At 48.1% G+C, this 24,855-nt stretch overlaps 1 protein-coding gene across 1 annotated transcript in view; it reads right to left on the bottom strand.

Moving 5' to 3' along the window:
- Positions 1 to 21,610, bottom strand: part of LOC147706713 (solute carrier family 22 member 7-like) — a 302,246-nt gene extending 280,636 nt beyond the window's left edge. Inside the window, exon 1 of the mRNA XM_086925117.1 lies at positions 21,175 to 21,610. Coding sequence (XP_086781243.1) covers positions 21,175 to 21,600 — 426 coding nt within the window. The 5' untranslated portion in view covers positions 21,601 to 21,610. The remainder of the gene's footprint in view (positions 1 to 21,174) is intronic.
- Positions 21,611 to 24,855: the final 3,245 nt, after the last annotated feature.

Raw genomic sequence — 24,855 nt, 5'->3', positions numbered from 1 at the left:
CTCATGGCTTCCGAATCCATCAGGCAGGGGGTCGACGAGGGCCACACTATGGCCCTGATCCTGCTGGACCTCAGCGCCGCGTTCGACACTGTGGCACATTCCATCTTGCTACAGTGTCTGAACAAGGCAGGGCTGGGTGATGCAGCGCTAAAATGGATCCAGTCGTTCTTATCGGGCCGTGGCTTCCAAGTCAGGCAGGGCGACTGCTATTCCAGGCGAATGGCATTGGACCAAGGGGTACCACAGGGCTCGTCCCTAAGCCCAACGCTTTTTAATCTATATGTGGCCCCAGTCGCCTCCATAGTGGAGAGCTACGGTCTGCGCTTGGTGTCATACGCTGACGACACGCAGCTGGTCATCTCCCTATCGCGTGCACCCGGCCTTGCGGCAGACATCTTCAGAGCATGCATGCAAGATCTTGCTGCCTGGATGTCTGCCAACTGCCTTAAACTTAACGGCAACAAGACCGAGGTGCTGGTGGTAGGGGGAGACCGAGCGGCGTGGACGTCGGCGTGGTGGCCTCCTTGCTTGGGAATGGCACCCACCCCCTGCCTGGAGGCGAGGAATCTAGGGGTCTGGTTCGACTCCGATCTAACCTTTGGCACCCAGGTCAACCGGGTGGTTGGCACCTGTTTTGGGATCCTCAAGACCCTCAGGAAGGTTCTGGAGTTCCTTCCCACCAAAGCCCGCAGAACACTGGTGCATGCTCTAGTCACGTCCAGGTTGGACTATGGCAACCTTCTCTACCTGGGAATCCCTGAGAAGAACCTGAGCCGCCTTCAGGTCTTGCAAAACGCCGCTGCTCGGCTAGTCCTCAGACTACCGAGAAGATCAGCCTCTAAAGCCGCGCTCCAAGCCTTGCACTGGCTTCCTGTCAGGAGCAGGATAGAATTCAAGGCCCTCTGCACCTGCCATAGGATCATCAACGGCAGGGCACCCTCTCCACTTCAGGATCTCTTGACACAATACGAGCCATCCCGTACGCTAAGATCCTCTGGCTCAGGGCGCCTAACTATTCCAAAGGTGTCCAGAGCGAGGATGGGTGGCAGATCCTTTAGGTACCTTGCCGCATCCTGCTGGAATAAACTCCCGGTAACGCTGCGCCTGGAACCATCAGAGTCTATCTTCAGGGCTGAGCTGAAAACATTTCTCTTTGCCAGATAGCGGGCCTTCCCTCTGATCTTCCTCTGAACACGCTCGCATCTAAGCGCGGGGACACGCCGTTGTGCGTCACCATTGCGCTCTACAAGAATGCCTATTATTATTATTATTATTAATACAGTATTAACTACTAGCACATACCTCCAGACTATAGAGCACTGCTTCCCTCCTTCAGTATTTTAGGTATTAGAGCATTAACTACTAACACAACTTCCAAAGTATTATCTACTTAAGTTCTCCTATGGAGTATTGACCATTAACATATCTTTCTAGAGTATTAACTACCTATGTATTACTATAGAGTATTAACTTCTAGCACATACCTTCAGATTATAGAGTACTGCTCCACTCCTTCTGTAAATTCAGCATTAGAACATTAACCACAACATAGCTCTCTAGAGTATTAACTACTTATGTCCTCTTATAGAGTAAAAACTACTAGCACATACCTTCAGATTACAGAGTACTGCTCCACTACTTTACTATATTACATATTTGAGGATTAACCACTAACACAACTCTCTGGAGTATTAACTACCTCAGTAGTCCTATAAAGAATTGACTACTGATATAAACCTTTGGATTATATAGTACTGCTCCAATTCTTCAGTATATTAAGTATTAGGGAATTAACCACTAACATAACTCCCCAGAGTATTAACTACTTCTCTACACATATAGAGTATTAACCACGAACACAACTCTCCAGATTATTAACTATTTATGTACTCCTATACACATATCTTCAGATTATAGAGTACTGCTCCACTGCTTCAGTATATTACGTATTAGAGCATTAACCACTAACACAACTCTCTAGATTATTAACTTAGGGGCCGATTCAGAGAACTAACTTAAGACAAAATCCTAAACTTACTACTATTGGTATTCAAAGAAGTTAGGATTTTATCTTAAGTTTGTCTTAAGACAAACTTAAGACAGACTTAAGACAAAATCCTAACTTAAGTCTGTCTTAAGTCAGTCTTAATACAAACTTAAGACAAAATCCTAACTTCTGTGAATACCAAAAGTAGTAAGTTTAGGATTTTGTCTTAAGTTAGTTCTGTGAATCGGGCCCTATGTGTGTACTCCTATACAGTATTAACGTCTAGCACATGCCTTCAGATGATAGAGTGCTGCTTCACTCCTTCAGTATATTAAGTATTAAAGCAACAACCACTAGCACAACTCTCCACAGAACTAACCACTGCTTCTTTACATTTAAGGATAGCAGATAAACGCACGACTAAGGGGTCGATTACAATCTCCTTTGGAAGGCCTCTGAATAGGATTAGGGCTTACCAAATCTAATTCGGAAGCCTTGTTTCCGACCGAATTGTACCCAGTTCCTAACAATGGATTACGATGGCCGGAAACCATAAGGGCTGTTAGAATTGGTTCCGAAAGGCATTCAGACAGGTTGAGCCTTTCCAGAGCCGGATCTTACAGCTCTATGGACTCGGTTTCCGAGCGAGCGATTCCGATGACTGATTCGGACAGCGATTCCAATTCAGGTTTCCCGGATTGAAACGGCTGGCAGAATCGGACTTTGGGGGCCATTAGAAGGCCCCCCTTCACACGGGCACTCTGAATCAGGCCTGTGGGGTTACCCATGGGTCCCCTCTTCACAACCATGCACAGTGTGGCAGGCACCCCCCCACCGACCCCTTACTGCAATGGGAGCCTGTGTTCACGTTTGGAACACAGGCTCCCATTGAAGTCAATGGGAGTCCGACCGACTTGTATCCGGAAGCATCCGGATGCATCCGAATCGCTCGGTTGGACTCCCCCAATCCGATACATTAGGAAAGCATTCCGGAACAAATTAAGTCAGAATGCTTTTTGAATAAGATTGTAATCAGCCCCTAAGTTTCTATCCCAAACCACGGTGTCTTTTAGCAACACCTTCAATAACTGCACATTCTCAGACACCTCAAGCCACACTCATCAGCAATGAGTTTTACTCCTTGGATCAAAAGCCACATGTTTGATGTCACTTTCACTGATTGGAGCACAGTCTAACCCTTTAGGTGTGGCTCCCACCCACAAGGGCACAATCACATTAATTAGGTGGAACTCTCACTCATTGACGCACAATTATACAAATTAGATGTAAGTCTCACTTCAAGGTACACAATTACACATGTTATGTTATATTTTGTTATGTTATGTTATGTTATGTTACGTTAAACAATTTATACAGTGCATGGCTGGAAAAGCATGGGAAGTGTGAATTATTTCATGAAAAGCCAGACTTCTGGATACTTCTGATGGACACAGGTAGAGAGTTACAGCGTGTTTTTGCCAACGCCTTAAAAGAACGACCCCGGCTCTTGCTCTTTTGACTCGGGGGAAGCGTGCTAGGTGCAGCTTGAGTCGGGTGAATATGGCACTAGCAGATCAGAAAGAATAGGAGGCGCTTGTAGGGTAAGAATTTTGTGAGCAAAGCACAAGGTCTTAAAATTAATTCTCTTATCAATTGCCAGCAATGTAACTTAGGAATGTGCTTTGATATGGAGTAAAATTTAGGAAGAGTGCAAAGAGATTGTGCTACTGTTTTTTGTACCCTCTGTAAGTACTGAATCCCAACTTTATTTGAGCGTAAATAAGGAGTTACAGTAACCCAGTCATGATAAAATCGTCGATTGGATAATGATTTGACAAGTTTGCGGGTCAAAAAACCCTAACAAGGGCTTGAGTCCACGTAGAAGCCCAAAGCATTCCCCTGAAACCGCTTTTGAAGGAGCTTAGAAGGACAGAAGACTATCCACTCAAACACCCACATTTTTCACAGCCTCCTTGGGGAGGGGCGTGGGCCCCAGCGCACCTGTCCACCATTGTTCTATCCACAAATGGCTGTTGTTCCCTCGCAGCAGAATTTCAGACTTGCTAGCATTCAGCTGTAGGCAATTAACTGTCATCCAGTCTGCTACACCATCATATCTTCCTGAAATTTGGTGAGGTTATGCTAGCGGTTTTTGGAAAAAGATATAACCAATTGGGTGACATCAGTGTAGGATACTAATGTAAATGTATAGGCATTTATATAGCGCACTACTTACCCGTAGGGTCCCAAGGCGCTTCGACCGCTGCGAAACCCTTCCTGGCTTCCCTGAGAGATGGTCCCTTAATGGGTATCTCCAGGGTGAGACCAGGCATCCCCGGCGGTCTGGTGGGGCCGTTAGTGAAGATGAGGCAAGCTAATGCCCAGAGTTGCCGAGTGTGATCACTGATCAGAGTGGGCACCGAGGCGAGAGAATTATCGAGTCCGCTGACCCTGGTCCAGAAACCTGCCGCGCCGGGAATCGAACCCTGGTCCCGGGCCGTCCTCTGCTCTCGGGTCTGCCGCCTCTAACCAGTGAGCCACACTACTTCACTCTGTATTTTGCCACTGCTGCCAGCAGTTGTAAGTAAATATTAAAGAGTGGAGGACTCAGCATCGATCCCTGTGGAACTCCTTAACGAACTGCATATTCCCGAGAGCAGTAAGGGGGTGCAGTAACCTGAAAGGTCCTGTCATCAAGAAATGATCTTGGCCAGGCCAGGGCCATGCCACCTATACCTATCTCTTGCAAGCGACGCAGTAAGATCTCATGAGATGCCATATCAAATGCGTCGCTTAGGACGATGAGAATCAAAGCCGCGGAGTTTCCTTCATCCAAAGTGTTGCATAATTGCTCCGTCACCACCAGCAAGGCGGATTTGGTGCTGTGGCGCGGCCTGAAACCATTTCGTGAGGAGTCTAAAATCTCATTGGATTCTATGAACTTCGTGAAGATGGAATTCACATAGGAATCAGTGGCTTTAGCCAAAAATGGGGCCGGGATATAGGGTGGTAGTTTTAAGGTTTGGGTGCGTTCAAAGAGGGTTTTTTAATAACAGGGCAACTTTGGCATGCTTTCATGCAAGAGGTACTGACGCCATGGTCAGGGATAGGTTAATCAGCTCACGACAGACCAGCGATAGATAGTTTTGCAATTTACAGAACTGGTCCAGTTTCATAGGGTCAGCTAGAGAGCCTGATTTGGTTTTATTACAGAGGGAGTCGACCTCTGCGAGATTTACTAAAGGAAATGCGGAAAGTGTCTTTCCTTCACCTTTCACATTTTCCCTTTTCCCTTCCGTCCTTCGCATGTTATCACTTGAGGTTGAGAAGTTTATATAGATAGATAGTAGTAGTTGAATTGATGGAAGGTTTGGCTGCCGACTTCGGGTTCCTCATGTCATTGAGAAGGGAATATATAGTTTTTGAAGGATTGCTGCTTTCTTTTATTTTGGAGGCAACATAAATCGCCCTGGACTTCTAAATCAACTTGTGATAGACCTTAATCAATATGCGATACTGACTTTTGGCTCTTGGGTCATATGAGCATCTCCATGCTCGTTCAGGCCACTTGCAGTTTTTTCTTGCAATGGTCAGGGACTCTTTAAACCATAGGTTGGACTGAGTTTTTTCCCTGTGACTGAGCTTGGCTGGAATACAGCTGTCCAAGGCATGAGTAAGCCAGTTCTGGAAAATGTTTAATGCTGCATCCATGTTAGGGGGCAACTGGGGCTTTTGTGCGTGCAGTAGGTCATAGAAATGATCCTCATCTAGTTTGTAGCGGCGATGCAATGTTAACTTAATAACACTGTTTCCGACTGGCACTCCTTAGGAGACGTAGTCTCACAATAGTTTACAAAGTTAATTCCACTTGTGGAAATAAGGATAATACAAAAACTCGTATATTGACATGTTGGCTTTACATAGACAACATTTTTTTAATATGGAGTGGTCCACCTGAGGAGATAAATGAATTTATCACCTTTATCAACAACATAGACAATCAAATCCAGTTCATACATTCTGTTAGCATGGAGAGATTGCCATTTCTGGATGTGTTAGTGACCTGTCATAACAACAGGATAGAAATAGATGTTTACACCAAGACTACTGACAGGAACAATTCATTACATTTTAACAGCTGTCATCCCATGTCCTTGAAGAAACATTTACCATATTTGCAATTACTTAGAATAAAAAGGATTTCCTCAAAATCAAGCGAATACACAAAGAATCAAGACAGAATGTGGGCGAGATTCAAGGACAGCAAATACCCAAACTCAGTGTTGAACACAGCGAAAGAATGGGCGGAAGCCACAAACCGGAATAACTTACTATCCTCTAATGACAACAAACAGACCAGTATTTGTGTCAAAATTCTCAACTAAAAGTCAGCAAGTGAAAAAAAATCATTTTGAAAAACTGGCAAATGTTAAAAAAATTAACCGGATTTCAATGGGATCTTCAATCACACGCCATTATTCGCATATCAACGATCTAAGAACATCAAAGACCTACTAGAGGCAAAGCCTCGACGAAAAGGTGTTACATACATGGGAACTAAACCATGTTTGAACTGCAGTCACTGCAACAACGTCATCCAAGGAAACAATTTGAACCATCCCACATCTGGTAAACAAATTAAATTATTCACTAACGCAACATGTGAGACTAAAAACCTTGTTTATTTACTCAAATATCTGTGTGGCCTCCCATATGTGGTTAAGACAGAAAGAAAAATAAAAGTTCGCCCCACAGAGCATAAGAGTACCATCAGGAACAAAGTCATGAAATCACCAGTGGCTGCACATTTCACAACCCATAAACACAATATAAGTCAACTAAGATTCCTGATTTTGGAGGTTGTCCCTATCAAACAGGGTACAGACAACAGAAAAAGAATATTACAACGTGAAATGTTCTGGATAAAGAAACTGGATGCTGGTCATCCAAAGGGACTTAATGATTGGATGGAAGACAGTTGTTTCCTAAAAGTTTATTTTCTTGAATGTCTCAGCATGCTGATTTTGTTGTTCCACCTCATCCAGACTCCTAGAGAGAGTTTTTATTCACTTATGTTTTTTCCACCATGCTTTTAATTTTTTTTCTTTTCATTATTTTATTATCATCTTTTTATAAGTCTCACTTACACAAATGAAGAATATCCAGCACATATAGGTGTACTACCCTGTTCAACTTTCACAGATCTCCAGCTAGAGTCACTACATAAATTTTCTCGCATACTAGATTTCATGGTTTTGAAGTTCGAAAAACCACCACTTCAAGATGGCCGACGTTTCCTTGTCCATTTTTGGTTTTCATCACCCAGGAAGCCAGCACTTAACTCGCCGTTACGCTGTAAACACACACCGACGACTTCGAACACTGCCCCAGGACAGTATACAAGAAAAGTCTATACGTGCTAAGATTACGGCATCATGGGTCCCAGAACCCACGATATCGATGCATGCTTATGCGAAACGCTATCATTGTCTCATATCGTCTCACGGCGCATGCCGTCACTTTTCGCCGTTTTAGGATAAGACATCAATCCACTCGTACACATACGAGTATGCGTTGTCACCAACACTTTTTAAACAAACGTTGTTCACTTTCGCCGTTTCATGACGATTCACATATCCATTTGCGCTTACACAAGCATGTTTTTTCACTTTTTGCCGTTTTTTACAATACGTTACCGGTCCACTCATGCACACACGAACATGTGTTTTCATCAGCACTTTTCAACCAATGTTGTTCACTTTGGCCGTTTCTCGACGATTTACTAACTTACTTGCGTACACATAAGCACGTGTTTCACCAGTACCCTTTAATGTACGTTGTTTCACCTTACCACCGCGTATGTACCAGTATTGTTCCAAACCAGTTGAATAACTTTATTACACCACTTCTTGGTGAACACTAGTTAGACCATAGTCTGAACAGGCATTCTTTGACTTGACATAATACGAGCACAAACTGGTACATATCTTTAGTAGCACTGAGTTCACCTTCACTTTCACTATTCATTTTATACACTGCGGTGTATGCTTGCATTTTTTCTACGAGTCACTACCGGCAAGTAAGCTTGAGATTACCTAGTTTTGTACTATTTTGTGGGAGAACAGACATACCTGGTTACAGTACAGTATCCCCTTTTTAATTTTCAGATCAAATATATTCTCCCTGAAGAAGGGCGCAGTCCCGAAATTCATAGGGACGTATATTTCTGAATAAGAACAATGTACATGAAGGAAATGTAATTCGTGCCAAGAAAAAAAGATATGAATACATCATAAACATTGTGAAGCAACAATGGAATTGATACAATTAAAGATGAACATTTGAATTAGAAGAAGATAAAACGAGTTTTTGTATTATCCTTATTTTCACAAGTGGAATTAAATTTGAAAACTATTGTGAGACTACGTCTCCTAAGGGGTGCCAGTCGGGAACAGTGTTATTAAGTTAACCCTGCATCTCCGCTATTTCAAGTCCAACTCCCCAGGGTCAGAGGGAGCTACCCACTGGCACCCAGAAACGCAATTAAACTAAAGCAACACATTAACAAGAAGCAAACCACAGAGGAACATATTGTGCCACACACCACGTACCACATCCTCATCTACTTTGTGCCATGGGTGTTTTAGTGTAGGAGGGGGTTAACATACACCAGGAGGTTCAAGGATCTCAGGTAGCTACAGTGGTATGCAAGGTCCTGGAACTAGAGTGGGGCACTGGCACATAGTTTCATGGTCCTAGTGTTGGGAGGGACACTCCACTGACTCTAGATGAGAGCAGTAGGGAGAGGGGTTCCTCCATGGTTGAAGTACTGGTGTGTGAATGAGGAGACTGCCTAGAAGAGTGTGGGTTGAATGACAGATACTGTCTTGCATATCTCAGGAGAGTGGTGTCGAGTATGTGAGCAAGGCACTGAACAGTGAAGTGAAGGATAGTTTGGTTAACCCTTGTAGGGGGCTGTGTGATCCAATTGTGGGAGAGCAGATTCTAAGCCCCTGTTTTCCAGAGCTATGCCAACACCTGGTGGAGAGTGAGTTTCCTGACACCAGGGAGCTCACATAGGAGGCAGATCTTTTGGTAAATTCCAGAGGGCCTGAAGAGGTATTGGGGAGTGACCCTAAGGAGAATGGCTCAGGTATCTTCCAACCCAGAGTGGTGGAAGTGGTTCAGAGTAGCCCAGCTAGGTCCCATGGTAGTGGGAGGGGTGTAGGGCCTCACGACCTGTCTTTAAGGGTGAGGAAGGAGAATGGGTTACGTCTAGATATAGCCGGACCTCAGCCTCAGAGCCTGGATGGTTCTTTAAAGGAACACCAGGTGAAGAGCCTAGTCTGTCCTGATGGGCCATCCGTTGAGGGGGATCCCCTAGTGTCTAGTGAACTGAGAATGGCTGTATGCCGGCCTCCATCAGTTCTGGTGCCTTGCAGTGCCACTCCTAAGTGTAGGGTACAGAGGTCTAGATTGAGGGGTCAGAGGGGGAAAGAGTCCCCAGTGGGAGAACCAGTGAGTCAGTGTTGGACTTGGCCCTTCCTGCTGGGTCATCCCTAAACTTTTTGCCTTTTTCCTCCTATATTTCCTCTGACCTGATTTTGTTTGGTTTAATGACTCTGGGCACTTTACCACTGCTGACCAGTGCTAAAGTGCATATGCTCTCCCTGTACAACGTGTATCTGTGATTGGTATACCTGATTGGTTCATTGGATTTACTGTCAGTCCCCAGTAAAGTGCACCAGGAGTGCCAGGGCTTGTGAAGGCCAATACTGCTAGTGGGCCTGCAGCGCTGGTTGCGCCACCCACAGAAGCAGCCTTGTAAAATGTGTCTAGGGTCTGCCATTGCAGAACCTGCGTGCAGTCTGGTACTGTCATGCTGGCTGGGCAAGTGCACACACTTGCCAGCCCCTAAATCTTCCCTTAACTTCATATTAGTCACCCCTATGGTAGGCCCTAGGGCAGGGTGCATTGTAAGTGTAAGGTAGGACATGCTCTGAGGTGTGTGGCATGTCCTAATAGTGAGTTACTGCCAAATTCGTTTTTCACTATTGTAAGGCTACCTGCTCCCTTTAGGCCAGAATGAACTGCTGGAATTATTACACTCTATAATCCCAGCAGGCTCAGGGAACATGGTAGAGAGTCATGTTTAGTATGCCTGAACTCAGAATAATAAAATACATCTTTTTGTAAAGGTTATTTTAATATCCTGTGTTTGCAAATGCTACTTTTAGAAAGTTAGCATTTGCTTGCCTAACCATTTCAGCCCGCCTCTGCTAGTATGTGTATCTGACTGTCTGGGATGTGTGAGTGACAGGGCTGGGGGATGACAGGTGGTGAATGCAAGGATTACACCTTAGTGGGAGGTAGGAGTGGCCCTGGACTTCTAATCAGGCTGTGCTCTGCCACCACAATGCTGGCTCCGCCTCCCTGTGGAGCGTCTGATGTGCCTGCCCTCACACTGAAAGCAACAGCCAGAGTACACCCATCAAGTGCTCAGAGACTGAAAGGAATTATGCAGAGGCCCCCCTGGCCTGAGAAGACAAAGGAAATGGGGTATAAAAGTAGGAGCCCTGCTCCTTGTAAATTAGATCTGCTTGAAGCCAAGAAGAAGCTCTGCCTGAGGAGGAGGCACCGGGAAAGCTGTGAGGAGGAAGACTGTCCCTCTCCTGGGGACTGGCCTGCAGTGGTGACCTTGCTGCCAAAGGAGAGCAGAGAGGAACTTTTAAAGACTTGCTGCATTTTTATCTACAAAGAACTTGTGCTTTTCAACCTATCTCCAAGGGCTTGGAAGAGAACTTGCCCCCTGAACTGCGCCCCAGGAACAGTGGGCGCTATCCCCGTCTGGAAGAGGAACAGCTGCTGTGTATTGTCGACTCTGCATCACCGCCCTAAAGGACCTGTGCTAACCCCTGTCCTGCCAAGCACCGTAAATTCCTGCCGCCGCAAAGGTCAGCCCTGTCTGACCCCAGCACCGTGACTGCTTCCCCGACCGGTAGAAACAACGCAAAGCAGAGGACCTGTCCGGTCTGATCACCACCTTCTGCTGCCACGCGCCGTGGAAAGTAAAGAGAAGACGGACTTCAGTACGTGTGCCCATCGGGAGGAAAGAGCCCTGCAGAAACCCTCGACATCCGCTGCACCCCTCTCCAGGCGAACCCAAGACGCAGCCCCTGCCTGTAAGCCTGTGTCCCCTGAACACCGCCAACCACGAGATTAGTGCTCCTGTGGTCTCTGTGCCGCGTCACCCTCCTGGAAGGCACCACAACGAGGGACGTCTGCCTGGCATCAGCCGCACCGAAGCATCAAGGACACGAAGGTATTGTGTGCTAAGCGAGCGGTATTTCAGCCCGCGCTGTGTGCCCCCAATTGTATGTCCATCCTGACTGTCCGCTTCCACGTTGCACAGAACACCGGGCGTATCCTAATACCTAAGTGAACTGAGCCCGTAGTGTGCGCTGAGAGTGTGCATTTCTCTGAGAGCTTGTGTGCACCGTACCCTGCTAGTACGCTCCGCACTGCCAGCTCTGACTGTCCACGTCTGGTTTTAAAACAGAACTGTACGCCAGTGGTGCGCGTCGATTTGGAACTTAGACCGTACGCTGCTATTGTACATTGAGTACGCTCCTATCTTGCTGGGAACAGTGCGCTGTCAACACGGTGGATGGTACGTCTCGTATCTGCCCTTCACAGTACTCTTGACGTACGCCAGCTCACGCAAGAAGCGTGAGGTTTAAGAGGGCTTGTCCCAAGAGCCGTACACAACGTACCAAGAGTGCTACGGAGCGCACAGACCTGAAAGGAAGTGAGAAAGTATTCAGAAGTGCATGTAAAGACTTGAACATTACTAAAAAGAACTGTGGCAACTTAAACAAAAGTAAACTGGAACCACTATTTGAATTCTGAAAGACTGTATGTACAAGCCTGCTTTGAAAATATATAAAGGAGATATATTTTTTACAAGAATACAGTCTGGTGTCATTGTGTGGTGGGTTGGTGGTTGTTGTGTGACATACTGCAAATATTTTACCCTAAGTACTCCAGAGTTTAGCCTAGACTGCTTGCGCCACACTACCTAGAGGGTGAGCAGGGGTTATTTCTGGGAGTAATCCTTTGCCCTGACTTAGAGGAGAGGGTCCCTGCTTGTTGCAAGTACATACCTGCGCCAACCAGAGACCCCCAATTCTAACATTGGCGGCAGCGGTGAAGATCACGAATTTACATTTGCAGTGTCCATACAGTGATTATTGACCATTGCATAGTCATGACAGTCCAGTAACTTAAGCCACAGACTTTTTTTTGATTTATGATTTGCTAGAAGAGATCTCCATGTGTTTTTGAAGTCATGCCTGTGTCAGTGAAAATGGAAAAGGCAGCATCCATTTCGTCCATTGACTGTGATTGGGAGAAACTAGAAAACTATACCGGAAAACAGCTAAAGAGCTTCTGCAAATATTTGAACATTTCCATGACCGGACTCTCCAGAAGAGAGCAGTTCCAAAAGGCGCTGAGGGCCTGGGTCAAGGCAAGGAATGCCCCTGGAAAGGATATTTAATTTGAGGATGCAGAACAGCAGCTGGAGGGACCCCTGACTCCAGAGTGGAGGGGTGCAACCTCCCCATTGGGTAGCAGTTTTTCTGGCCAAGGTCTGTCGCCAGAGGAGCTGGCGGACAGACAGGCAACCCGAGATCATGAATTGAAGTTGGCAGAGCTGGAAATAAATGGGCAACTGGAGCTAGAAACCAAGAAGTTGGCCCTGGAAGAAATGAAAATGCAGCTTGCCCGTGACTTAAGAATGAGGAAACTTGACATGGAGCTCGAGGGGCTTGAGGCCAGGAGGGCTTCAGCCCAGCAACAAGAAATATGTGTAGCTCAGAGATTGAGCTTTGCTGAGTTGGAGGTGGAGTCCAGCTCAGATGGTGGCAGCAACATTAAGGTATCTAGTGCTGACAGCATAGTGCGCGCACCTAGAGATAAGGCACCTGACTTGGAGGGGGTTAACTTACATCAGGAGGTTCAAGGGCATGAAGTAGCTCCAGTAGTGCGCAGCGTCCCTGAAGGGAATAGGGTAGCTGGCGTAGGAGTTCATGGTCCTAGTGGTGGGAGGGATTCCCCCATTGTTGAGGTCCTGGTGGGTGAGTGTAAAGACCGCCCGGAAAAGTGTGGGTTGTGTGACAGAGACAGTCCGCTACTGTCTGGCCAGTCTCAGAAAGATGGTGTGGAGTATGTGTGTGAAGCGCTGGATGGAGAGGTGGAGGATAGTTTGGTTAACCCTGCTAGGGGGCTGTGTAATCCAATTGTGGGAGAGCATACTTTAAGTCCCAGTTTTCCAGAGCTACGCCAACACCTGTTTGAGAGTGAGTTCTCTGACCCCAGGGAGCTCACATTGGAGGCAGACCTTGTGGTGGATTCCAGAGGGTCTGGAGAGGCATTGGTGTGTGATCCTGTGGGGAGTGGCTCAGGTAACTTCCAGCCCAGAGTGGTGGAAGTGGCGCAGAGTAGCCCAGCTAGGTCCTGTAGTAGTGAGAGGGGTGTAGGGCCTCACGTCCTGTCCTTAAGGGGAAGGAGTGAGAATGGGTTTTGTCCCGGTAGTGCCCAACCTCAGCCTCAGAGCCTGGATGGTTCTTTAAGGGAACACCAGATGGGGAGCCTAGGCTGTCTGGATGAGTCACCCGCTGAGGGGGATCCCCCAGTGGCTAGAGAACGTGGAGGCTCTGTAAACAGAGCTCCAGTAGTTCTGGTGTCTGGCAGTACCACTCCAGTTGGGAGGGTGCAGAAGTCCAGAAGGAGGGGCGAGAGGGGGAAGGAGTCCCCAGTGAAAGAACCAGTGGGTCAGGGGCCAGCCAGCAGGGCTGCGTCCCCAGTGAATGACCATGGGGACACCACTTCTGTCCTGGGGGATCTTCCCGCACTGTCAGATGGACAGGGGTTGGGAGATCTGCGCCAGGCAGACTGTCGCACGGCACATGAGCTATGTGCCACCCTCAGGGGGGGCATGCGTGCTCCCCGGGAAGTCCTGGTGCGCCAGGCAAGTGTTCAACTGCAGGGTTGGGTCCCTGAGTTGGAGAGCCAGGTTCAGGTGTTGTCTGGCCTGGAGGGCAGGACCACTGTAATCAGTGTCCTGGCCCATGTCGCTTCTAGGGGAACCACCCCAGTTGGGAGTGGGCAGTACTCTGGGAGGGGGTGCAGAGGGAGGAAGTCCTCGCCTCTGACCCCGGTTCAACTAGAGCGTCTAGACCCTAGGTTTAAGGGACAGGTGCAGGGTGTCCCCCCTGACCTGGTGCCCCAGTTGCAGGATAGCACCCCTGAACTGGTGGGCGAATTGTGCAGGTCACCTGCCACAGGTGCCCTGACAATTCTGGAAGGGGGTACCACTCCAGGTGGGAATGTACAGAGCCCCAAGGAGGAGGACCGGGTGTGGGAGAGGCCACCCCAGTCTTTGGTCCAGCCGCCAGGTACAGGCCTGGAGCTGGTGGGTCAGTGCCAGGATGACATACCTGACCTGACAGGAGGGAGAGTGGACAAAGGGTGCCAAGCACCTGGGGCTACTGCCCCCCACTCTCTGAGGCCACCGAGGTTTGGGATCCCTGAGAGGCATGAGGCCTGGGTCTCAGCCCTGACTACTGTCAGTGGCCACTGTGATTTGGTGACTGTCTGTTGGGACACACCTGTGAGCAAGTTAAGGTTAGAGGCTGCACAGGTGGTGTCCACGGGTGAAGAGAAGGGTTCCACACGGGTTGGCTGTGTGGACCCTGAGAGCATACCCAGAGGAATTGAAAAAGGTTCAGTTTGGAGTAGAACTGGAGTCTGCCCCTGCAGTTGCGGGCCAGGTCCTTGTTCTATCGCCCAAAGCAGTGAAGACCATCAAGGTAGTGATTGGTCTACCCTGCGTTTTGGCTGGAAGGGGGTTGTGTTGCACTTGGCCCTTGCTGCTGGGTCATCCCTAAACTTTTTGCCTTTTTCCTCCTATATTTCCTCTGACCTGATTTTGTTTGGTTTAATGACTCTGGGCACTTTACCACTGCTGACCAGTGCTAAAGTGCATATGCTCTCCCTGTACAACGTGTATCTGTGATTGGTATACCTGATTGGTTCATTGGATTTACTGCCAGTCCACAGTAAAGTGCCCCAGGAGTGCCAGGGCTTGTGAATGCCAATACTGCTAGTGGGCCTGCAGCGCTGGTTGCGCCACCCACAGAAGCAGCCTTGTAAAATGTGTCTAGGGTCTGCCATTGCAGAACCTGCGTGCAGTCTGGTACTGTCATGCTGGCTGGGCAAGTGCACACACTTGCCAGCCCCTAAATCTTCCCTTAACTTCATATTAGTCACCCCTATGGTAGGCCCTAGGGCAGGGTGCATTGTAAGTGTAAGGTAGGACATGCGTTGAGGTGTGTGGCATGTCCTAATAGTGAATTACTGCCAAATTCGTTTTTCACTATTGTAAGGCTACCTGCTCCCTTTAGGCCAGAATGGGCTGCTGGAATTATTACACTCGATAATCCCAGCAGGCTCAGGGAACATGGTAGAGAGTCATGTTTAGTATGCCTGAACTCAGAATAATAAAATACATCTTTTAGTAAAGGTTATTTTAATATCCTGTGTTTGCAAATGCTACTTTTAGAAAGTTAGCATTTGCTTGCCTAACCATTTCAGCCCGCCTCTGCTAGTATGTGTATCTGACTGTCTGGGATGTGTGAGTGACAGGGCTGGGGGATGACAGGTGGTGAATGCAAGGATTACACCTTAGTGGGAGGTAGGAGTGGCCCTGGACTTCTAATCAGGCTGTGCTCTGCCACCACAATGCTGGCTCCGCCTCCCAGTGGAGCGTCTGATGTGCCTGCCCTCACACTGAAAGCAACAGCCAGAGTACACCCATCAAGTGCTCAGAGACTGAAAGGAATTATGCAGAGGCCCCCCTGGCCTGAGAAGACAAAGGAAATGGGGTATAAAAGTAGGAGCCCTGCTCCTTGTAAATTAGATCTGCTTGAAGCCAAGAAGAAGCTCTGCCTGAGGAGGAGGCACCGGGAAAGCTGTGAGGAGGAAGACTGTCCCTCTCCTGGGGACTGGCCTGCAGTGGTGACCTTTCTGCCAAAGGAGAGCAGAGAGGAACTTTTAAAGACTTGCTGCATTTTTATCTACAAAGAACTTGTGCTTTTCAACCTATCTCCAAGGGCTTGGAAGAGAACTTGCCCCCTGAACTGCGCCCCAGGAACAGTGGGCGCTACCCCCGTCTGGAAGAGGAACAGCTGCTGTGTATTGTCGACTCTGCATCACCGCCCTAAAGGACCTGTGCTAACCCCTGTCCTGCCAAGCACCGTAAATTCCTGCCGTCGCAGCTCGCACCGCAAAGGTCAGCCCTGTCTGACCCCATCACCGTGACTGCTTCCCCAACCGGAAGAAACAACGCAAAGCAGAGGACCTGTCCGGTCCGATCACCACCTTCTGCTGCCCCCGCGCCGTGGAAAGTAAAGAGAAGACGGACTTCAGTACGTGTGCCCATCGGGAGGAAAGAGCCCTGCAGAAACCCTCGACATCCGCTGCACCCCTCTCCAGGCGAACCCAAGATGCAGCCCCTGCCTGTAAGCCTGTGTCCCCTGAACACCGCCAACCTCGAGATTAGTGCTCCTGTGGTCTCCGTGCCGCGTCACCCTCCTGGAAGGCACCGCAACGAGGGACGTCTGCCTGGCATCAGCCGCACCGAAGCTTCAAGGACACGAAGGTATTGTGTGCTAAGCGAGCAGCATTTCAGCCCGCGCTGTGTGCCCCCAATTGTATGCCCATCCTGACTGTCCGCTTCCACGTTGCACAAAACACCGGGCGTATCTTAATACCTAAGTGAACTGAGCCCGTAGTGTGCGCTGAGAGTGTGCATTTCTCTGAGAGCTTGTGCGCACCGTACCCTGCTAGTACGCTCCGCACTGCCAGCTCTGACTGTCCGCGTCTGGTTTTAAAACAGAACTGTACGCCAGTGGTGCGCGTCGATTTGGAACTTAGACCGTACGCTGCTATTGTACATTGAGTACGCTCCTATCTTGCTGGGAACAGTGCGCTGTCAACACGGTGGATGGTACGTCTCGTATCTGCCCTTCACAGTACTCTCGGCGTACGCCAGCTCACGCGAGAAGCGTGAGGTTTAGGAGGGCTTGTCCCAAGAGCCGTACACAACGTACCAAGAGCGCTACGGAGCGCACAGACCTGAAAGGAAGTGAGAAAGCATTCAGAAGTGCATGTAAAGACTTGAACATTACTAAAAAGAACTGTGGCAACTTAAACAAAAGTAAACTGGAACCGCTATTTGAATTCTGAAAGACTGTATTTACAAGCCTGCTTTGAAAATATATAAAGGAGATATATTTTTTTACAAGAATACAGTCTGGTGTCATTGTGTGGTGGGTTGGTGATTGTTGTGTGACATACTGCAAATGTTTAACCCTATGTACTCCAGAGTTTAGCCTAGACTGCTTGCGCCACACTACCTAGAGGGTGAGCAGGGGTTATTTCTGGGAGTAATCCTTTGCCCTGACTTAGAGGAGAGGGTCCCTGCTTGTCGCAAGTACATACCTGCGCCAACCAGAGACCCCCAATTCTAACATCAGGGGCCAGCCAGAAGGGCTGAGTCACCGCTAAATGACCATGGTGACACCACTTCTTTCCTGGGGAACTTCATGCACTGTCAGATGGATAGGGGTTGACACATGAGTTGTGTGTCACACTTGGGGGGCATATGTGCTCCCAATGAAGTCCTGGACTGGTGCACTGGGCAAGAGTTCAACCACAGGGGTTGGTCCCTGGGTTAGGAAGCCAGGTTTAGGTGTTGTCTGGCCTGGAGTGTGGGACAACTGTAAACAGTGTCCTGACCGGTTTGTTTTCTGGGGCTACCACCCCGGGGAAGGTGCAGCACTCTGGAAGGGGTTGCAGAGAGAGGGAGTCCGCGCCTCTGACCCCAGTTCAACTGGAGGGTTTAGACCCTAGGTTGGAGGGCCAGGTTCAGGGTGTCCCCCCTGACCTGGAAGCCTTAGGGGTGTCTGATATGAAGAAAAGGGAATGTTTAGGGACAGGCAAGTGGGTGCACTTACCAAGTCGTAATGGCAGTACTACGTTGCATGTAGGCTCTGCAATGGCAGGCCTGAGACACACTTTACAAGGCGCTTCTGTGGGTGACACAACCAGTGCTGCAAGCCCACCAGCAGCATTTAATTTACAATCTCTGGGCACACATGGTGCATTGTCCTAGGGTCTGACAAGAAAATCAAATAACCCAATCATGGAGTCACCAAACAATACATCAATTTACAATAGAGAGCATATGCACTTTAGCACTGATCAGCAGTGTTAAAGTGCCCAGAGTCATAAAACAGCCAATATCAGCTCAGGAAAAATATAGGAAGAAGGCAAAAAGTTTTAGGAATGACCCTGCAAAAAGGGCCAAGTCCAACACAACCCCTTACAGCCAAAACGCAGGGTAGACCAATCACTACCTTGATGGGATTCCCTGCTTTGGGCGATAGAACATGGACCCTGGCCCACAACAGCAGGGGCATATTCCAGTTCTACGCCAATCTGAACCTTTTTTTGAGTCCCTCTGTCCACCAAGCTAACCCATGTGGAACCCTTCTCCTCACCTGTGGACACCATCTGTGCAGCACCTACCCTTAGCTTGCTCACAGGTGTGTCCCAACAGGCAAACAGAAAGCCACAGTAGCCACTGACAGTAGTCAGTGATGAGACCCAGTCCTAATGCCTCTCAGGGCTCTCACATCTCAGTGGTGTCAGAGAGCGGGGTCAGTAGCCCCAGGGGCTTGGCACCCTTTGTCCACTCTCCCTCCTGTCAGGTCAGGTATGACTTATTTATTTATTTATTTATTTATTTTTGGTATTTGTAAAGCGCATCATATACCCTCAGGCGTCTTGGCGCTAATAAAACCAGTTATTTGTGATAATTAGCGTGAGGAAGGAGCAGTTATTGATCGAAGAGCCAAGTTTTTAGGAGCTTGCGGAATTGGAGGAGGGAGGAGCTCTCCCTGATGTTTAGGGGTAGCGTGTTCCAGAGCTTTGGGGCAGCCACCAAAAAGCGACGATCGCCCCAGGATGCTGTTTTTGTGCGAGGAACGACCAGTTGACAGAGTAGTTGAGCGTAGAACTCTGCTAGGTCTGTATCGTTGTAGCTGTTCTTTCAGAAAGTGGGGTCCTTGGTTGTTGAGCGCCTTGAACACGATACAGAGGGATTTGAAATGGATTCTGTTTCGAATGGTGAGCCAGTGGTACTCCTTTATACTTTTGGATATTGATTCGTATTTTGTTTTACCCGAGAGCAGACGTGCTGCTGCGTTCTGGATAGTCTGTAGTTTGGATACTACTCTGGATTGGGCATTGAGGAGAAGGCCGTTACAGTGATCCAGAGCAGAGAGGACAAGAGAGGTGACCAATGTTTTAATGGCTGATTCCGGAAGGAAAGGACGTATTTTCCTTATCATCTTCAATTTTAGGTGTGCTGCGGAGACTGTTTTATTGGCATGATGCATGAAATTTAGACCTTCATCGAAGATGATTCCGAGGTTCCTGACTTTGGCAGTGGGGGTGGGAGGGGTGCCAAAGGCATCTGGCCACCAGCTTGATGGCCAGGCTGGGCGAAGGGGTCCGAAAATAAGCACCTCGGTTTTTTCTGAGTTTAATTTAAGGCAGTTGGTGGCCATCCATTCTCCTATGTCTACAAGTCCTTTCTTGAATTTTTCTGCCACTAGTTCTCCGTCCCCTTTGATAGCCAAAACAAGTTGGGTATCATCGGCATAGGAGGTTAGGCTCATCCCGTGTGCTTTGATGGTTTTAGCAAGGTCCGACACGTAAATGTAAATGACACTGACCCACCAGCACCGGACCTATACCCGGAGGCTGGACTGGCGACTGGGCTGGGCTTTCCCACACCTGTGCCTCCTCCTCAGGGCTCCGTACCCTCCCACTTGGAGTGGTACCCCCTTCCAGAATTTTCAGAGTGCCTGTAGCATGTGTCTTGCACAATTTGCCCACCAATTCAGGGGTTCTATCCTGCAACTGGGCTTCCACCCACCCTTTCACACATCCATCCATCGACCCTTCATTCATTGACCCTTTCATCCTTCCATCCATCCACCATCCATCCTTCATCCATCCACCCTGTCATCCTTCCATCCATACATACATCCTTCTTCCATCCGCCCTGTCATCCTTCCATCCATACATCCATCCTTCATCCATCCATCCATCCTTCATACATCCATCCTTCATCTATCCACCCTTTCATCCTTCCATCCATACATCCATCCTTCATCCATCCATCCTTCATCCATCCACCCTTTCATCCTTGCATCCATACATCCATCCTTCATCCATCCATCCTTCATTCATTCACCCTTTCATCCTTCCATCCATACATCCATCCTTCATCCATCCGCCCTGTCATCCTTTCATTCATACATCCATCCTTCACCCATCCACCCTTCCATCCATTCATCCATCCTTCCACCCATCATTCATCCGCTCACCTTTTCACACATAAATCCATCCAGCCATCATTCATCCATGCAACCTTTTATTCATCCATACATCCATCCTTCATCCACCCACCCTTTCATCCTTCCATCCATACATCCATCCTTCTTCCATCCGCCCTATTATCCTTCCATCCATACATCCACCCTCCACCCATCCACCCTTCCATCCATACATCCATACATCCACCCATCATTCATCCACTCACCTTTTCACACATCCATCCATACACCCATAATTCATCCATACATCCATCCTTCATCCACCCACCCTTTCATCCTTCCATCCATACATCCATCCTTCATCCATCCATCCTTCATCCATCCACCCTTTCATCCTTGCATCCAAACATCCATTCTTCATCCATTGATCCACTATAGTGCCAGCCTTTGCCAATATGTTTTAAAACATGCCTCATGTTGCATCAAAATCCTCAACGCGTCATCTTACATCTGTCATAATCCATCATCTTTCCCACACGTTGTCATTGCATGCGTTCTAAAAGCATGCGATGTAAAGCCTCCTGCGATGCTAAAGACGCGTTGCGATGGCAGTGCGTGAAAAGGCCGTTGTTGTAATGGGTGTTTCCCATGCAATGCTTGCCAAGCTTCCATAGACACTGTGTGTATAAGACCTGTACTAATCAGATCAGCTCTTACCTGTGTGGCTATCGTAGAGGTGAACTGGGAGTGGTCATAGGCCCAGCCATGCTGGCAGCTCTGCAGGGTGGATGCTTTGGGTGGTCTCCAGGTGGAGTCACTGGGTGGTCCCCCTATGTAGTCCCTGGGTCTTCTCCAGGTGGAGTTCTCCAGCAGGTGCCACTGGGGCTCTCTGTACATCTTGCAGGAGCTGAAGGTCCCATCTGACTCTCTGGGGATGTTGATGAGGAGCAGCTCCGCCTCCGTGAGGTTCCCAATCTCACCCTGATCAGAGAGAGTACACCGGTGAGGAGGCACCACGGCCACAAAGTTGTTCAGCAGGTAGTGGAAAGGGAGGTTGATCCTGGGAATTGCCAGGCATAACAAAATCAAGATTTGGAACTTTCCAAAGCCCCCAGTGTGTTGGAGGAGGTCCTCGAACTTCATCCTGAGCAGAATCCACTGCGGGGCAAATAAAGGAGAGGAGAAATATCAGAGAACTTATCCAGAACCATACTGCACCCTAAGGAAGAGAGAGAGAGAGGTAGACATCAGAGGAGGAGAAGAGAGACGGAGGGGATCTGAATCCAGTGGAGATCAGAGGAAGAGACTGAGGGGCATATTACCAACAACTAGCAATATTTATTGCTGAATAGGCTTAGTGACAATTGTTCTATTGCCAAGCATTGCAGGATTTTATCGCTGAGATAACATGCTATTAGCAACGTTTATCTCAAATGCAATAAAATTCCCCACAATAGCGGCGAAATCCGTGAATATCGCAGAGAATACAGCGATATTCACGCATTTACGCTAACAGGGTCTTAGCCATTATATCCACCTCCCATTGGATATAATAGCTAAGAACTGGTCTGAGCAGGTGTTAGGTTTTGGAGATATATTTCCATCGCTACGCCTGCCTTGCTAGTAGGCGATAGCGATGTTAGTGTCTGCTTTCAGTCGCTAACAGGTTGGGTACGCCCACTTTGCATTTCATTAACGATAAATATCGCTGACATGCAAAGCGGGCCCCAAACCGCTCGCTATCGCCTCAAAGCTGTCGTTAACATTAGTTAGCGACAGCTTGCTAATAGAGCGATGTAATTATCGCCACTTAGCGGTCAAAAACGGCCGCTAAAGCGGCGATAATCTAATATCGCCAGGCTTGGTAATATGCCCCAGAGTTGTAAAGAAAATAATTGAGAACTTTATCCAGAGCAGTATTCCAAAGAGGGAAAGCTAGAGGTGAAAGGTCAGAGGACTTTATTAAGAGCAAAACCCCACTGTGAAGGGAGGAAGAAAAGGTAAAATGTCAGAGACATCCTTCTTTATCACCACCCCAATAAGTCAGAGATATTCCACAGGGTCACAGGACATTCCCGTCTGAAGTCTGGTTGTCACAGTCAGGGATTTTAGGCCAGAGAGGGACTGCACCCACTTATGAGGTCTGACTGAAGCCCCTACCTGGACAGTATCAAAACTCCTCCCTTCTAGGCCTGTCCCTTGGGAAGGGTGTTTAATTCCTGAGAAAATGGGTCTCCTACATGGAACTTGATCTGCCATAACTGTGGTGCAAAGAGACTCCCACATCCCAGGACCCAAGTAACACTGCAATGGCTGGCTGGCACCCAGCAGATTGCGTGCCGCACAAAAAAGGGGGAGGAGGGTAACTCCTACTTCGACCTCCTCTATAACTGACTAGTCACACACAGAGAAGTAGGAGTGAGGAAATTGTTTTTTTAGATTAGGCATTTGAATATCCCTGAGTTAGTTATAGTTTATATTTGTTTGTCTGCACTTATTCTTTGCTTGATCCCCACTCTTCTATGTGTTTGTATTGTTTCCCCCTCCCTATTGCTCCGCCCCATGTGCTGGTCTGCACAGGGGTGTGTTTAGCAGTGCAATGATGAAGCATGCCACACATTATTGTGGGTGAGGGCAGTTTTTCAAACATCTTAACTTTGCCACAAAACCTCTAAAAAAGTGATTTCCTCATTCCTCTTTCTCTGTGTGTGACGGTCCAGCACATTGCATCTAGTTAATGTTGTGTGCATAAAGTGTGAAGACCAGGGAATGGCCGATATGAGGGCACACAGTGTGCACTGGCTTGCAGTGAGGACAGAGTGATGAAAACAGACAATAAGCTCTGCCTGTTTCCATGCAGTGAATGCGGCAAGATGAGGTTAGACAGTCAGTACTGTCCTGCCCTTTAGGCAGTGCAGAAAGATGTGAGGAGAGAGGGACGGCCACCGCTCACCCTGCAGTGAAGGCTCAAAGATAAGGGGAGCCTCTAGCCCAACAGAAAGAGAAGAGAAATTAGGACAGACATTGGTCACCTTCCCTGGCCCAATAGTGAGGGTAGGGAGATAAAGCGAGACAGTGGGTATAGCTTCTGGTCTTCAGAGAGGCAGAAAAAAAAGGATAGACTAAAGCGACTGCTTGTGACTGGCCACTTTGGGCCCCCATGATGGGAACAGAGAAATAGGGGCAGAAATTGGACAGTAATTATATGCAGATATTTAAAGCGCATTATCACCCTGGGGTGTATCATGGTGCTGTGGTGTTAGTCTAGCAAAACGTTGAGCCTTGGGGGACTATTCAAAACACCTTGCCTTCAGCTTATAGCAGAATTAAAGAAATGCGATGGAGGCTGTTTTGTGTAGTGGCAGGTCATTCCACGCTTAAGGAGTGATGTGGGAGAAGACTTAACTGCAGAATCTGGTTTTCCATGCCTGGGATGCATGCAAATAGGAGTACAAATGAGTGGAGGTGTCTGGAAGGTTTATGAAAGCAGCTGTGATTGTTGAGGTATGCTGGGCAATTGTTATATAAAGTGTGGGTGAAGGGTGCTCATTTGTATGTGATGCTCCAGTGGAGTTCCTTCAGGTGTGGTGTGAGTGTGGCATGGGAGTTTTCAAATGATTTTTCCCTCCAAGTTCTGAATGGCCTCAGCCTTCTGGTGAGTTTTTGTTGATCCTGTTATAAAGGGAGTTCCTGTAGTCCAGTTTACTTGTGGCAAGTGTGTGTGAGATACTTTTACAGAGGCTGATTGGGAGGAATTGGGAAACCTTTCTTAGCATCTCCAAGGGTATGGAAGCATGAGCCGGTGATGCGTGGTCATGTTAAGTTTGCTTTTGATGACGATCCTGAGGTTCTTGGCATTGTTGGTCCTAGCTCTGCTGTACACCAGGTGGAGTTCCATAGTGAAGTGCTCTTCGTGAAGATCATGATATCAGTCTTGTCTGTGTTCGGCTTTAGAATGCTAGTCTTCTCCAGAGGGCAACTTCAATCAGGCATTGAACTTGATGCGGGTACTGGGCATCTTGTCCATGAAGGAGAGAATGAGCTGTGTATCATCAACATAGGAGAAGATGTTGATGTGAGAGCAAATGATGCTAGCCGGAGGGATCATGTAAGAATTAAAGAGGGTCAGACTCACGGAGGATCTTTGCAGATGAGGTCACTGGCGTTCGGGGGGTGTGGTCCAGGCTAACGGACTGGGAACGTCCGAGCTGATCCATTGGAGTGTGTGTCCTTGAATTCTAATATTGTGTAGGCGTTTGATGAGGATGGGATGGGAGACCTGGTCAAACAATGCAGGGAGGTCCAAGAGGTTGAGGGCTGCTGTGTCTCTACCAGGCAGAGACACTTACATGTCATCCGTAGCAGCAATAAGGGAAGTTTCTGTGCTGGGATTAGGCT

The sequence above is a fragment of the Lissotriton vulgaris genome, chromosome 6, assembly GCF_964263255.1.
Source record: "Lissotriton vulgaris chromosome 6, aLisVul1.2, whole genome shotgun sequence".
NCBI lineage: Eukaryota > Metazoa > Chordata > Amphibia > Caudata > Salamandridae > Lissotriton > Lissotriton vulgaris.
The sequence above is the reverse complement of the archived record's forward strand: the minus strand, read 5'-3'. Positions and strand labels throughout refer to the sequence as shown.